The following is a 17,320-nucleotide window of genomic DNA, read 5'->3' as shown; positions in this document are numbered from 1 at the left end:
TTTAGTTGAACAAAAATGGTCTTACGGTCAATTTCTGTAAGTAAACATGTCGTAAACTGGGGTGCGAACATGCCGCAATGGTTACATTGCCGCTGCTGTCTGGACTCATTTCAAAAAAGTATGTTCCTATTGGTCATTTAGACACAAAAACATGGGAAAATAAGGTTCAGGTTGAAAATAAAATACTGAACTCACCCTTTAATGGCCACACTTTGTTATTGTAGTCTGTGATGAACATTGCAGCCTTCAGACTTACAGTATTATTATTATTATGTTTTTGATTGACAACCAATTATTTACCATCCACAACAGCTGAATAACCATTAGCGTATTGAGGCTTTGATCTTTTTAGACAACCTGACTGACAGCAGGGTGTTTCCTGATCAGACCGATGACTCAGTGTTAATACTTTAGCCTTAACAGCGATCAGACAGCAGTCCAACAGTGGCTTAACTGTTTAGCTGTCTGACAAATGGTGTGTGCGTTTAGGTGTACTTGTGTGGAGGTCTGTGAGAGCTACAGGGCGACACACAAAGAGAGGGAGAGTTATCTATAAGTAGAGTATGAGTGGTGTCAGTTGTAAGCCCCGGGTCTAAATAAAGGATTACCTTCAACCTTAGAAAGTGCACACACTCTCAGCTGCCGCATTAGCACAAGTGAGGGGGGTTGCTGCATTTACACATCACAAAGCTAACACACATGACCTGGGGGATCATGTTAAAATTACCAATAACCTCTGCTGGCTTCCTGTCATGGTGTTTCATCAGGAATTCTGTCCAAAACTGGCTAGTTTGGTGGGGTTAGTTACACAGTAAATATTTCGGACATCTGAGGCTTGCAGTGTAAACACAGCCTCTGTATAACATCATCTTTTGTTACATTTGGCTCTCTGTACAGGGGCAAACAGGCAAAAGTTCCCCGAACTCCTGTTTTGAAATAGAAATGACCCCAGAAATCACGCGACTAACACCTGGGCAGAGTTGTGTTGACCCCATTTGAAGTGAGTCAAATGAGTCCCAGAGGCCGTGTTTGGCTAGAAGGTGCATGGTGTTCATGCTGCAAAGGTTCAGGGTCCAGCACCCGAGAAGAGGCGCTCATAAGTGTTGGTCACTTTGGATGGAGAGGGGTCTTCCAAATGTGGAACGACAGCAGGGATTAAGTTTCACAGATTGTCAGATTTGCATGTGGGTGCACACAGTTGACGTGTTAGTTCCTCTGATCAGGCTGCCAAAATGAGTGCGTTATATAGTAATCACTGTGCCAGACTTACACTGAATTCCTCTGTTTGCTGGACTGCCAGTGAACCATTAACATCTAATTTATGGATTCTTATTTTTACCCCTACCCCTCATTTTCGAGTGCCACCTTATCGCTTGGAACAGTTACAAGGGTAGCGGTTAAAATTTAGGTCTATGAAATGGTATAGTCCTTCAACACCAGGATGCGTCATGGGTAGTTGTTGATGCTGGCGTTTTCATACATACATAAACAGACGCGATGAGTGTTGCCGGCTATATGCATCCTTTTGCGGTTGCCACAATTTGTTGATAAATTAAGGCTGCTTTCAGACCCTAGATTTGTCTTGCTTTGGTCTGAATCAGGGACTCATGTTGTTACAAAGTTGTGTAATTGCCTAGAGTTGGTTCGTGTTCTCACGGCAGCATTTACAAGAGGACCAGATCAAATGCCTTGTGTGAGAAAGCTGCTCTTGATTGGTCAGAATTTCCATGTGGGAAAAATCCAGGAAGTAAAGCAAACGTTGAAGAAGAGTACACTTGCAAGATAAATGTGACACTTTCTAATGTCACAATGGAGGGACAACTACGCAGGTTGATTTTAGCGCTGCTCATCGTGGACTATATTGCTGTCATTGTTCATTTTAGTCAAACCATACAGTTTGAAAACGAGGCGCGGCTCCAACTAGAAAACAATGTTTTGATGCATTGGATGTGCTGAATGTGCATATTAAGGCAGTACAGGAGGAGGTGCACATTAATAATCCTCCAGGACTGTAACATGCTCATGTTTAACACAAGCAATGTGTCATGTGACTGCAGTTGGTTCTCACCATAAACAAACTGCAACAGAGTTCATTTATAGAGACCACCTCTTCAAGAAGGTCTCGGTCCGGTTGTTAGAGACCACCTCTTCAAGAAGGTCTCGGTCCGGTTGTTTTGGTGGTGTGATCGCTGTGTTCACATCTGCCCAAACAAACCACACTTAGGGGGCAAACAAACTTGAGTTCGATTGAACCAAACCACACAGGGCAGGTGTGAAAGCACCCTAAGTTTCACACTATTAACTGAAACAAAAAACTCAAGCAAGTCCAGTAGCCTACGATGTAGCACTTGAGACTATCAATCAATCAAACAAGTCATCAAATAAAAAAGCGCTGATATTAGTGGAGCAGTAAAAAGTGCAGCAAATTTGTTAAATGCCATCAATAGGGGGCAGTGCAACATGGAAATATGTTACAATGTTGGGCTGTCATGCACCAATTGGCAATATCTATGTAACGTTAGCTATAGCTAGTTAGCTCCTGAAATATTGGCATACAAAGTATTTTTTGGTTATGCTTGTTAAAGGTAAATGGATTAAGATAACACAAAGGTTACTGTAGTTTTTAAAACTTTCCTAACAAAGGAAATACATCTGTGGGTTTCTTTGGTTGCTCATACAGCCATCTTGTCGATGATTTCTCGTAGTGGTCAGCTTAATGTTTGCCTCTGAAAAACCTCAGTTTGTAGACCTAACACGTCGCCCTCTCCCTCTATCCCAACAAGAATGTGAACACCCTACCTCTGGATGTGAACGTGCAAAATGGACGGGTAATGGCTAAGAGGTAGGGGCAAGAGGAGTATTGGGATTTAGCCAAAACTAACATTTTCCAATAGTGCCATCCCCCACCCTCCGTTTCAACACTGCTTCCATTTGGTTTTATCCTCCAAAATAACCTCACAAACCCTGCTGCACCCTGCAGTGCAGATGAATCATTTACAGGGCCGGCATAACTTTGAATTTCTGCATGCGTATGTGTGAGCATGCACTATTCACCATCCAGAGTCCCTGTACTGTACTGGAAGATGAAGAGCTCCCTCTTTTTCAGACGCAGTGAAGTCACCTTCAGCGCGGAGCTGAGTGGAGCTGACAAGCTGGCATGAAAACACGCCTGCTAATGACGCCTTCTCTGCATGAGCCACCTTGGAGCCAGCTGGACTCGGAACAAGGTCATGGTCTTGGCTTTTGGTCTGAATCACAGAGACGGAGGTAGATTTAGGCATCAGTTCAAAGATTTTTCAGTGCATTACCTCACAAGACCCCTCGAGACTGAATCTGTCTGTGTTTGGCTGTTCAATTGTTGCGACAGACGTTAATGATTCACCAGAATTTAGAGAGCAAGAGCACATCATTTGTGCATGTTGGTGCTTGGCTGAGAAACAATAGAGAGGAATCTGCCATAGTGAATTAAAATAATGAGCATTTGAAATGGACTCTCTCACAAATGGACCGGAGTCTCCTTTCTAAATACATATTCCTATATTAAATAATATCTTCTCACTAAGTGACAATGTAATAGTGATTTGAAGGCATAGATGTCCTATCTCAAACAAACTACATATTCAGAGAGTTGCTGGTGTAAAATATGAATATTAGTGGACAAAATGATGATGACATAAAATTGATTTGGTACAGACCATACTAGGTACATTTTGGTTGATATTTTTTTATGTGCTTTGACTGCTAATTTATGGAAAAAAAAAATCGACTTTATGTGCATCAAATGATCCAGCCTATATTCAAGTAGTTCCGAACACTGAAAATAGATTGTCAAATTATCGATTATTTAGTGAGTAGGACACATTTTAGGAACAAAACTCTTCAATTGCCTTTCGGACATCCGGTCTTTCAATGAAGTAACAACAAACATATAATTCCAGATATGACATACTTGGAAGATTAGTTTATTTGGTAACCAACTTCACCTTAATGACATTCAAGATTAGCATTATCATCACAGTATTGCATAACAAGATACTCTGACATGATCTGAGATATCAAGACTATGGTCTAAATTAATGAAGCACTGAAACTTGACAAAAAAAGGTGACCGTTGTTTTTAAGAAACTAATCAATATACTGTAAGTCATTTAATACAGCTGTCGTGAAACATTGAAACTGATGGCCAGCAAAGCTGTTTTAAAACAAAAACCACACACTTTTGATGTACTATGACAAATTAATAGAAAAATCATGATTGAAAGGCACATTCATGGAACAATGATGGGACAATCTTGCATGCACACAGTCCCACGGGATAGAAGCAGCATCGAAGTTACAACTATATCACAGTTTAGTGGTAAACACATTAGAATACCTGATATAACACCAGTCATATAGTATACAATATACATTTATTGCTTTCATTATTGCTGTAGTAAAAGTGAACTATGTGCATTAATTCTCATAGATTGTTGGGGGATATTCAAGCAGCATATGGACAGTATAATAAAATCTCCATTTACACAAATTAAACACTTCCATCACGTAACCCTTTTAAAGAGGTCCAATTTGCATAATTATAGATACTGCCACAGAAAAAGGGAAGACATTTTATGTAATGCTTCTGTGTACTGGTGGCAATCCTTTCAGTTCCCTGAAAGATTCACTTAATCACTGGCTATTAGAGGGCAGTCCTCTGAGAAAAGTCCCATTAGATGACGGTTTTATCCCACTGATCATGGTGTTAAAAGTATGTGGGTCAAAATACATCAAGGAATCTGAGCTGAAAATGGTTCAACTTAAAAGTTGCAACATCACAACAATGATTATATGTAACACTGACATTTAAAATATGTTTCGTTCAACCTTTAACCCTTCAAATGTATACCAGTTTTACCAACACAGTACACCTCTTGAGGACCCTCAAATTTGCTAAACGAATTCTTACTAGGATGTTTTCATGATATGATACAGTATAAATAGGTATGTATCATCATGTGGGTCCTTGTGACAGTCTGTACAATAAACTTGACCTCGATCTGGTTCAGTATCCAGTACCAAAGCTCACTGTACCACTCTCAATCTTCCTCACACCTCACCTCTCACAAGCGTCCCCACCATTTGTGCACCAGTAGGTCATCTCCGAAGCCTGTATCGAGGAGACGGTTGCCACACTCCTCCCAGCGACACACTTCACCCTTGTCTACGACCACAAACTTCCACTCCACGTGGCTCTCTGCAGGCAGGCTGACGACCACAGACCAGTGCCCATCCTTGGCTCTCTCTAGCGGGACGAACCCCTTCCAGTTCCCCAGCTCCTGCTGGTTCCCTGTGATGGCCACCGTTTGGTACGGTGAATAGGTTAAATAATGGATACGGAAGGTCACATTGACATTCTGGGTCATGGGCTGGACCGCCACAACCTTTTTGTTAGTTTCCGTGTTTTCGTCGACAAGGGAGAGAGTGCTGGTTTGTTTGACTTCAGTGGAAGGTGGGATATCTGTATCTGTACAAGTGGTGTCCATTACAACAGAGCTGCTTTGGCACTCTTCAGTGGGCAGCTGGTTGTTTTTTGAGTGGTCTTGGGCAAAAGACGGGGCAGAGAGATTCATCCAGGGAAGGACTTGGTAGTTACTATCCATGATCCACTCATTATGGTCCATAGTTGCCTCCATGATACTGATTTCAGTCCTTTCATAGTCCTCCTCTTTCTCCTCTGCTTTTGTTTCGTCTTTATTTTCAGCGCTTACTCTTACCTTCTTCTCTTTGACCTCGACATCCTCGACAACAACTTTCACATCCCTCTGCTTTTCCAGCTCATCTGTGAAGCTAGCAACACTGTCTGCAATCTGCACACAAAACTGATCTATCACTCTGTGGTAACTCTCGTCAACCTCATGGCCAAAAACGTCCTCGTTGGCTGCAAATGATTCATAAGAAGTCCGATATGTGAGCTGACTGGGGGTAGGCTGGGAGTGACATGATGGGTAAGGCCCAAACACCATACCTGCTGTTTCCTCTTTAATGATGGATAAGGCTATATCATCGGCAAAGAGGTGGTTTTGAGCCTCTGATTGTCCCTTGGACTGTAGATCACAATTCATCACCGGAACGGGCATATTTTCAAAGATCACGTCAAACTCATTACCAGCATCAGGGCTGACAGTCATGCTTGAAATCCCACTCTCCTCACCAACACAAGCAGATGATATGTCATTATCCCCCATCTGACATTGCTCCAAATTCAGCAAGTAATACTGATACAAGGGGTTGTCCGTGTCCTTGATCATGGCAGGAGCAGTACTTTGTTGGTCTTGGTAGGAGGAAAACATGTCAGGCTGAGATTCTTCAGATATTATTGGTGAAGTTATGGCAGCGGCATCACAAGCAGGTGCCTCTATGGCAGAATTAACCTTTGTCTCTTCAAAGGTTTCGTTATTTTCCATGTGGTCACTTTTTAGGTCATGGGAGGAGGACAACATGTCAGAGCCAGACTTTTCCTCAGATGTTAAAAGTGCAGTAAGGCTAGCATTATTGCAAGTAGCTGCACCTGTTGTAGAATGATCCCTCATTTTGTCAAAAGCTTCATTTTCCCAGATGCAGTCACTTTGCTGGTCTTGGCAAATGGATGACAGCTGAGGAAATGATACATCTTCAACTATTACAGATGGTATGTTTTCAGCCGTTTCAGGATCAACAGCAACACTCGCCTTGTCAAAAATCTCAGCCATTACAGGGGTGGTAATGATTTCACCATCACAAACTACTATGTCAGGCGCAAAGGCAACACTTGCCTCTTCCGCTTCATTTCTTTTTGTCTGGACACTTTGTTGGTCTTCGTAGCAAGACTGAAAATGAGGATCATTCACTTGGTCATCCCATTCTTTATTTGACACCATAGTTGTGCCATTTTCATTGTTTTCAGACTGACTATCTGGCTCATTTGATGGCATTTGAGGGCCGAGAGCAGTAGAATCAGCATCTTCATCCACAGATGGAGCTATTTCATCTTCTTTCTGTGGTGGTTGACAATCCGCTGGCGAGTCAGGGAGTTCTGCAATGCCTGAGATTTGAGCTTTTGCATCAGTAGTGACACCTGACAGGCCATCATGATGATTATCAACTTTTATGGGTACACTCAAACAGGGCACAGCAGGACTGGATGCCACACTTGGACTGTTTTGTTCTTCATTACAAGCAATGATGTCGTCAGGGGTCATTTTCTCTTCCCCTTGGTCACTGTCGAGAACACCATCCTCTTGGTCGCACGTTAGACCATTTTCCTCTTGTTCAATCTCCCCATCTTGCTCATCGAACTCTGATGAGCAGGTTTCAAATTTGGCAGCTGAAAGTTGGTTCAAGCCGTCTTCATCTGTAACCTCTTCACCAGCTAGATCATCATCTTCAACCCTACCACTATCCTGACTGGGTAGTGTCACCTTGTCTGTCACATCACACTGCTCCTGCTGTGTAGATGGCAAGTTTATTTCTTGCTCAGATGTTGAGGACCAGATCTCATCTTGTTGACCAATTACCTGTTGGTCTTCATACTCCCGCTTTGCCTCATCACCCTCATTTTTCTCTTCCTCCTCTGGAGAGAGATGAGTGTTGCCGGAATAACTACTGTAATCAATACTATCTGGGCTCTCTTCCTGAAACTCCTCATCTTCACCATGACAGATGGGAGGGATCGGTATATCTTCAATATGAATGGCAGGCTCTTTCGAGTTGGACTCTTTGTCGTTTATGGTTTTATCATCTTGTAGTCTGTCATCATTGCTGTTTTCATTCAGGGTTTGTTCAAAGTGCACTGGACTCTTCAAAGCACACTGGGAGTTTTCCTCCTCTTCTCTTGTTGTCTTGTCAGAAACGTCCTTGTCAGTTGCGTCCTCCTCTTCCTGGGATTCTGCCTCTAACACCTAGACACATGAATGGAAAGTCAACATCTTCAGGTCTTACTTTGTCAGACAGTAGATAAAAATAAACACAAGACACATAAACTGCCTGTGGCTGATCTCCTAGTCTGTGCTATTCTGGTCCACAGAGAGAATGAGGTCTGTGGGAAATGGATGTGTAGATGAGAGAAACATATTCCCACTGGGTTGGTGCTCCAAATCCTTAAAGAAATAGTTCAGACCAATTGGGGTATTCACTTACTTGCTTTCATGAAGAGAGTTAGATGAGATTGAAGGCCGATACCACTCTCGCTAAATATGATACTATAGCTGCACCTTGGGCTAGCTTAGGCCAGATCACACCTGGATGTGTTGCTTCAAGGCATGGCCTACAAACTGTGGCTGATCCTGTTCATGCCCTTTTTAAAGAATTCATACAATTGGCCTTGAAAAGATTCTATGGAGCTGCTGCTGCTGCAACCAAGAATATTTAGAAAATGTCTTTCAAACCAAATACAGTAACTTTGCTAAATTTGTAACCTCCATTTACTGGAACCATGTCCATTGTTGTTGTCTCCACTGTGCATCTTTGTGTTATTTATTGTGTGTATTGTGATTTTACTACGATGTGTTTTAGCCAATTATTATTTAGGGCTACCTCCGACTAAGAATTTTCCCAGTCGACCAATAGTCGTCATTTAGGGCCATTACTCAACCAGTCACCTGCATGTTTATGATATTAATTTAATTATTATATTATATATTTTGGGCGGGGCAACACAATGGTTTGAGTTGAAGGTGTGAGAAAGAATAGTATCAGTAACATTGTTAACACTGTGCTACATTACAGAGAAATACAAAACCGTACTAATGAACCTTCATTAATATAGGCCTATATTTTATCTACAAGTGCACGTCACACACTGAGCGAGCCGCCTGTTAATGACGCTGTGGGCTAATGGGCATGTAGCTACTTCCATCTTTCAGATGATACGTCATGTTTGTAGTCGACCAATGAAGATGAGTTTACATATCACCTTGGGTTCGTCCTTCACCTTCTCAAAATGATCCCACACTTTGGATTTCCTGCCCGACATGTTATTAACTAGCCTGCGGAATAACTGCAGGTACCAGCCCTGGAAATTAATGTGACTCCTGTCTGACTGCTGAGTGTGGACTCTTCCTGTGTCTGTCCTTTCAAGTTAAATTCCCACATGGTCCAATCATATAGGTTTTGATTTATTTTAACAAGGCGCAGCTCCTAAAAGAGTTTCACGACTAAGCGACCAATGAAATCTGGCGACTAATTACCTTTCTAGTCGACTAAAGTCTGGTCGACTGTTAGGGGGGAAGGCCTATTATTATTTTCATTTAAAAAATTGATTCAGTATCTCCGTACCTCTCTTACAGCTAACTAGCTTGCTCGCCAAAACAAAAATTGCGCCATGAAATGGCAGTGCAAAAACCATTGATGCCAACAATGTGTTTCTTGCAACATGTCTTGGTGTGATCAGGGCCTTAGTTTAGCAAAACATTAAAAAATGTAAACAAGGGGAAACAGCTGACCTGGCTCTGTCTACAAGTTACAAATCACACCACCTACCAGCACCTCTAAAGCTCAATAATCAACACATTTGAAATGGATCAACTGCGACTGATGAATTTCACATTTCTCTGTAGCTTGCATATAACCTCACACAGAGACAGATGGCTGCTTACCTCCTCTTCCTCCTTGTGGTTCTCAACACTAATTGGCTCAGGCTCCTTCCAGCAGCTATCATTATCATGGACCTCTTCCAACACATCCTTAATCACGTCATCTGTTTCGCCCTGCTGGCAATCAACAGCATCCTCCACCACCATTTCAGCCTCAGTGTAAGTATCACTTAGCAGGCTCGGAGTGGCCTCTTCTGCATACGTCTCTGTCTCTTCGTATGAGTCCAACACAGCTGCCATTTCCTCTGTGTTATCTGAAGTGCTGCGCTTGTTGGCTGGTACTTGGATGTCACTCTCAGGAGGGGAATAAAGTGGAGGTTTCTTCTCAGGAGCAGCACGGCGGTGCCTGAGTTTGAGATCACTCTGAATCGGCTCAACATCCTGCTTCATGTCTGATGAGCCTTCATCACTAACGTCTATAACAAGAAAAAAAACAAACAGAATACTTTACAATGATACTATACACTAATATAATTTATAGCATACTGAGTTTGTATTTAATTAATTTTGATGTTGTACGTTTAAAATTCATATCTGATTTTATAACTAGGGAAGCAGAATATATGTGCAAATATAAATCAATTTTAAAAAAATATACAAAAAAAGATATTTTGGCACATATATAGATGAGGAAAGGTTGTGTTAGGGGAGTGCATATTTATTTTGTAACACTGGGTGGTACTTGGACTGTAAATAAACTGGGTTTGTTACTTATTTATTTAATTGGGGGGTAAATAAACTGGGTTAAAAGAGGAAATGTAAGAAAGGGGTAGGGACATGTAAGTTTTACTTCTACCTACTATTTTTGGACACCGATATCTTTGTCTTGTTTGTTTTTTATTATGTTTTTTTTTTGTTTTTATCTTGGTCATTCATTCATAGGAGGCAATTAATTAAAATTGTAAATTAATATATTAAGCAAAAAGACATAATCACAAGTATTCAGTGTGACAGTAGTTTGTTGTTTCTAGGTCTCCTTTAATTAAGGCTTTATTTAATCCAGCCATTATGTTTATTTAGTCATTTTTTTCTCAGTGTGTCTTAGCTGTATCCAGTGTACTAATATTAACAAAATATACTTTACAAATCAAAGGTAAAAGAACACATAATTTATATAAAAAAAATAGCCTTTGTAGAGTTGCTTTATTACATATTATATTAGTGGGTTATTAGCATGGATGCAGCCACCTGTAAGCAGCATTTGTCTATTGCAGCCGGAGCCAATTTCAACTTTTAATCCACAGTTAATTTTATTTATTGTGGAGTAGTTTAATCTATAACAATACATCATATTTTATGAGCTCATTATATGTTTTGTTTGCAGAAAAAAATCAAGGACTTATTAGAGTAAAAGCTTTGATTTGAGTCAACATTTAGCTAGCAAGCTAAAGCCATTTGGTAGCTAGCTTAACTGTTTCACCGCCACTGACAAGATTTTCCATCATTTATGACAGTACGCTTCCATGCCATTGACAAGATATTCTGGCCATCCGTGTATTAACTGTTATAAGATAGAGGGCGCTGTTACACATCTTGTCAAATAGAACAGCACAAATGCCTGCGCCGATGGAAAAGTTTACCGTTGCGCAAGCCATGGAGATGTTCACTGGCCTCAGACTCTGACACTTCCTGTTTTGATCAACATTCTGAATCTGATTTGGACGAAGAAGCAAACGAGTTTGGTGGGACGAAACGGGATCTTTGTAATGGTGACAGTGACACATGGACAAGATGAGACAACAGAACACTGGAAGATCACTGAACGTGGCAACGTGTTCTGCTGTACCTCAAACAGAATATTATTTTCATTATCAATATTACTATTATTTTCATTTACACAATTCGAACTGATGCAAGGAAATGAGAAAAAAACAAAAAAATGTAAATGTGAGATTAATTTTGTACTTTAAAATGACTGTTGTTGACAAAAATGCATTTTTCTAAGTTTTTTGTACCAATTTTCTTTTATGAAAATGCACAAATTCAAGTGGTGATAGAAAAGTAATGGAATAAGAGAATAAAATGGTTTATTTGTGTTATAAAACAGAAGGTCTCTTCTTTAGTTTCATGTATATACTGTTTATGTATTCATAGTACAAAGTATTATATGGGTCGTGAAAGATTAGTGAATATGCTCAAATTGTTGGCGGTGGCTGGGAATTTAAAAATAATTCTCTGGCGTGGAAAGTGTTAGAAAACTAAAAAGTTACACTTTTGTTGAAATTCTTATTTTTTAAATTATTATTATTTTTCCTGAAAACCCTTGGATAAATGCAAGCACAACCAACCCCATACATTGATGAGGTTGATTGTCACAATGTCTTTGATAGTTCATTACTTACTCGTTAGAATTAATTGTAAAAATGAAATGGATACCCATTTCAAGCCAAGACCTTAAGCTTTCATTTAATGTAGGAATGACTATTCTAAGATGTTTTGATGATGAGTAATTCACACAAGAGTAAAAAGTGTGACAACCAACCCCAGTCTCCCCTACTACTATGGCTATTTAATATCTTTAATATCCAATCGAATATATAAAAAGGAATGAAATAAAATAGAATAAAATGATGTTTTTTTGTGTGTTTAAAAACAGTCATTCTCTTCTTTAGTTTCATGTAAATACTGTAAACATATTCATAGAACAAGTTATTCTGTGGGTCTTGAAAGATTAGTGAATATGATCAAAAATGCTGGTGGTGGCTGGCAACTTAAAAATAATACTCTGGTGGCGAAAGTGTCAAAAAATTAAAAAGTTACATGTTTTTAAAATCTTTTTTCCCCCTGAAACCACATTGTTAACTGCAGGGACAACCAATCCCATACATTGTGATTGGATTAGTTGTCCCAATGTGTCAGGGTGTCTTTGATGGTTAATTACTTCTTGTTACAATCAGCTGTAAAAATGAAAGGGATACTCATTTCAAGCCAAGACCTTATGCTTTAGTTTAATGTAGGAATGACTACTGTAAGATGTTTTGGTGATGATGTGCAATTCACACAAGGGTAAAAAGTGTGACAACCAACCCCGGTCTCCCCTACTACTATGGTTATTTAATATCCCTAACATTTAACCAATGACCCAGAGTTAGTAGTGGCTTAATATCTATTACAGTGTCAGTGTAACTTAACCCAGACATGACTTACACTGATATCATCTGCAGTATGCTGTTACATGTGTAGATACATGGTATCCTTATAGTATTATGATCATATGTATATAATATTCCAGTGTCCTAGTGTAACTTGAGTGCTTGGTTTTTACTCTAAATGACTGAAGGCAGAGGTGTTGGATACAGACACCATCACCTATAGATAATATTCCGTTATTTACCTGTTGACTCCACGGAGCTGTGTGCTTCCTCAGGAGGGATCACCGATGCGTCCTTCTCCGCTCCGGGGCTCCCGCTGTCACCGTCCCCGGCGGTGGCCTTCCTCCGCTTCCCCCTCACGGTCCGGTAGATGATGAAACCCGCCAGCACCGACACGACCGCAATGACAGCCAGAGCCACGGCGGGACCGTGGCGCCCGATCATGCAGAAGAGAGAGGCCAGATCCATGCGTCTCTCCGCGGCCACGGTGTTGCCGTTACTCAGCGGCATCGCGGTGTGCTGCGAAAAAGCCCGTCTGTGATGTATTTGTGTGTGTGTGTGTGCGTGTGTGTGTGTGTGTGTGAAGGCCTGGCTGATCCGACTGAAGCTGCTGCAGGCTGTCGCTGCTGTGTCGAGCCGTGCTGTGCCGTGCCTTGCTGTGCTGTGCGTGCTCTCCTCCACGTTTCCAAGTGTAGTGACCTCTTGTTGCTGCAGAGCTGCAAACGGTGCAGGTGCGGGCTTCTCATTGGCTGAGCGCATCACGGGGACTCGGGCATTCATTCATAAAAAGGGAAAGGGACTTGTTTTTGCAGCCTGAGTCACACATCCCACTGATGGGATTTGGATCCAGTGAAACCACGGCAACACAGCATGAAGAGATACTGAAAGGATTAGTCTCATCAAAGGCAGGACAAATGGTCACCTCCACCAAGTGTGTGTGTGTGTGTGTGTGTGTGTGTGACCACGGTTTCTTCATGTCTCTTATTAAGCTGTAGGATGTGTGTAATTAAAAAAATACACATCAACAAACCAACATTAAATCTATTTGACACTTTCACTGTGCCAAACATTTGGATATGTTTTCATTTTTAGATCCAGTTTACATATTTTACACTGAATCACCACAGTTAAAGGGATAGTTCAGATTGTTTGAAGTGGGTTTGTAGGGTACACTTATACTTATCAATAGGATTTATTGGACCCTTAGTAAAATGGCACAGTTAGGACTTAAAAACTCTGACCTGTGCTGGAGATGTGACACCACTTTTGGCACCCTCTTACATATGTTGTCCTCATGCCCCATGATAGATCTTCTGTGGTCTAAGATTATTGCCTTCATCAGTACAGTGATGTCATCTGCACTCGTACAGACACCAATGCTTTTCTCATGGTGCAGGATAGCGCTTATTACTGGATGCAGGATAGTGCTACGACATTGGAAAACTGAAGGAGATATATATCAGTGAAGGAGTGGTTTGAGCCCCCTGTAAAAGTCCCACCAAAGAAAATCAATATGAGTTTAAGTGTATGCTATATTGAGAGTATTTTGACTCCTTTACCTTTTACACCAGCCTGCCCGTTTTGATGGGGAAGGTGTTATGCGCTTCAGTGCCCCGTCTATGCTCTCATCAAAGCCACCAGACTCCATTGAGAAAAACAGTGATTTAACATAGCTGATTACAGGAGCTGCTGATCTACCACTGCTTTGATTAATCAGTCAGGTTGTGTTATTGTGTGACTTTGCTGAATCAGGACTAACCCTTTTAAACGCTGAAGTCACACAATAACACAAACTAACTAACTGACGGACGTAGATGTAGACCAACAGCTCCTGTGGTCAACAGTGTTAAATCACTGTTTTTCTCAATGGAGTCTGGCTTTGAAGAGAGCAATATAACAGCTTCATTTTCCCATTGAAAATTACTGTCTGACATTAAGGTAAAGCACTGAAAATACTCTTAATATAGAGTAAACTTAAGCTCATATTGATTTTTATAGGTGACTAAAATAGATTTTATTGCTGACCCCTCCACAGCAGTAGACTGTTTAGCCTCCATGTCAGACTCCAGCCTGCTTCTCCAAACTGGGGGCGTGCCGCTTGACATCTACTGTATGTAATATACTGTCTATGGATAGAAACAGGGGCGTAAATATAGACAGAGAATGTAGTGTGGTTGCACTGGGGCCCATGGGGTGGAGGGGCCCGACTGCCACCTGGAAATACGCCCGTGTTCAAAGAAGAACTCAAAGAACTTAACTTAACTTAAAAAACTATAATTTGCCAATAAAAAAACTATCAAGTTAAACTAATAATTTCCTATTTTCTAACAAACGTAGATTTGTCTTATACAGATATGTAGTGATGATTGCTGTGTAATATGTATGTTAATGTGTCAACTGTGTGTGTGTGTGTGTGTGCTTCATAACTTGTAACTAGCGCGTAATAGGGCCCCTCATAATAGCGCGCACTGGGGCCCGCTGTAACTGCCTTACGTCACTGGATAGAAACACCATACAATTCCTCTTAAAGATTCTGAACTATCCCTTTAAGTGTTCAGCATGTCATTCCATGCTTTACACTGAGGCATTGGTCGCTGCTCAACTGCTGTGGGGAAAATACAATCAATGCCAAGCACTGTACTGTCACTCTCATTACTTTCAAATGTGTTAAGTGGAAAACTAAAATGCAATATGAGTATGATATTGGCTATATAACCATTGATTTATAAAGTTTTTGTTTTGCTTTGGATGTCATAAAAACGTCAGTGTGTGCACTTTTCCTGTGTGGCCTTAAATTATATGCTGGCTCCTTAAAATGGCGCTCAGTCATAAAAACCTTGAGCTCCCCTGATCTAAGATTTGTGGTTTGAAATGCTCTTAAATGGTCAGTTTCAAAATGTCTTCCCCCAGACCTCCCTGGAGGGTTGGGTTGCAGGAGGGGTTGATTAAAAATGGTTCGCCCTTACCCCCATAAAAAGGGATTGCGGCTCTGCTTTACACATAAAACGTATACTTGGAAGATCCTTTTCGGAAATAAAAAAAACATGCATTTTAAGGCATCTTCTAAACTGTAAGAGCTGTGTGTTGGTCTGATTTCAAAGCGAGCTTACAGTAGTGTAAGGTTTGAGACTGAAATGTAACAAATTTAATAATGAATTGGTATTATTAATATCGTTAACTCTCATGGACATGTCCTCTCACTTGTGTTATCTGAATAACTGGATACTTACAATCAATATATTCCAGTAAACATGGCAAAACGCAGGCCTGGGACATTGATCTGAGAAAGATGATACAATAATGGATGCAAAGGCTACTACATAGTACGCATGGTGTCAGTAATCCTCTTGGATTAATAGAGAAACATTAATAAATATACATAAAGGTGAGATCTGTCATAGAGGAAATTTCAAGAGCACACAGGAATGATTCAAGTGACATCAGCACTCCTGAGTAATGGCCCCACCCAGTGGAGAGATGTGGTAACGACAGGAAAGTTCCTGAAGACTCTGGAGCTCCTCCAGTGAGAATATAAAAGCTGGGACAGTCCCACTGCTGAGACAGAAAGCAACACACACTTTAACAAGAGGACTCGACACTGAACACACACTGAGGATGCTGTGCTCTCATGGACTCCACTCAGCCCTCTGGCCTGTACGCGTCCTGAGGTCAGAGGTCAGACCCCTGCTCCACCAGCAGGATCTACTGCAGAGAAACCTACAGGAGCTCCGCAGCAGTCTGGAGCTGATGGACAAACTTCAACACAAGATCCAGGAGGAGACGGAGCCTTTCCAAACCAGCATGGCCGTGCAGCTGGAGGAAGAGGGAGAGCACTTCGGCCTGACCCTGGACGCTCGAGGCTTTTCCCCAGAGGAGCTGTCTGTCAGACAGGAGGGCATGAAGCTGAGAGTCAGCGGGAAGACAGAGAAGAAGCAGGAGGACGGGAAAGGCTCCTACTCTTACAGACTCCAGGAGTTCAGACGGGAGATTGATCTGCCCCAAGGATCCAACCCTGAAGCCGTCACCTGCTGCCTGGCTCCAGACGGGAAGCTCCACATCCAGGCAGCCAAAGCTCCATGTGTTCAGGAGGCTGAGAGAGAGCTGACGATCAAGAGGAGCTCGGAGGAGGAGACACACACAGATGACAGCAGCACACAGGGCACACCTGGAAACATGGACTCACCTGCATGATGTTGTTGAACTTGTGTAGATTAACTTTCAATAAAATGATTGAATTATAATCATATAAGCTTTTGTATACATGAAAATGTTTAACAGATAGATTAAAAAGTTGATTCATATTCTCCACTTTCTTTTGTCTGAGTTGGTGATAAATAAACATCTCGAAACAATGAAAACAACACACCACCTTCAGTTATTATCAGTCATCACAGGGAGTGTTTATATGACCACTTGAACCTTGTGCACTCCTGACCTCTTGTGGCCAAAGCTTGTAGAACACTCTCCTTTAGCTGCTTTGCTCCTGGCCATTGTTCTATTGGTTCATGACAACTGTGATCTATAAACAGTTTACAGTAAGTAAACTTTTAGGCCCAGATGTGCTTGCACTGCTGTTTGAACAACAAGAAACATTTATTTTGATGGAACATTGCCTAA

At 41.3% G+C, this 17,320-nt stretch overlaps 2 protein-coding genes across 2 annotated transcripts; one reads left to right on the top strand and one right to left on the bottom strand.

Moving 5' to 3' along the window:
• Positions 1-3,941: 3,941 nt before the first annotated feature.
• On the bottom strand, positions 3,942-13,393 carry stbd1 (starch binding domain 1). The gene is made up of 3 exons (XM_050053516.1): positions 12,946-13,393; positions 9,615-10,027; positions 3,942-7,919 (listed from the first exon to the last, which is right to left on the bottom strand). The coding sequence occupies exons 1-3, from the start codon at positions 13,211-13,213 to the stop codon at positions 5,103-5,105; spliced, it is 3,498 nt and encodes a 1,165-aa protein (XP_049909473.1). The 5' UTR covers positions 13,214-13,393; the 3' UTR covers positions 3,942-5,102.
• Positions 13,394-15,822: 2,429 nt separating this feature from the next.
• LOC126395641 (heat shock protein 30-like) lies at positions 15,823-17,001 on the top strand. The gene has a single exon (XM_050053260.1). The coding sequence runs from the start codon at positions 16,319-16,321 to the stop codon at positions 16,892-16,894; it is 576 nt and encodes a 191-aa protein (XP_049909217.1). The 5' UTR covers positions 15,823-16,318; the 3' UTR covers positions 16,895-17,001.
• The last annotated feature ends 319 nt before the right edge of the window (positions 17,002-17,320 follow it).

The sequence above is a fragment of the Epinephelus moara genome, chromosome 9 (assembly GCF_006386435.1).
Source record: "Epinephelus moara isolate mb chromosome 9, YSFRI_EMoa_1.0, whole genome shotgun sequence".
Lineage (NCBI taxonomy): Eukaryota > Metazoa > Chordata > Actinopteri > Perciformes > Serranidae > Epinephelus > Epinephelus moara.
Note: the sequence above shows the minus strand (reverse complement) of the source record. Positions and strands in the feature narration are given on the sequence as shown.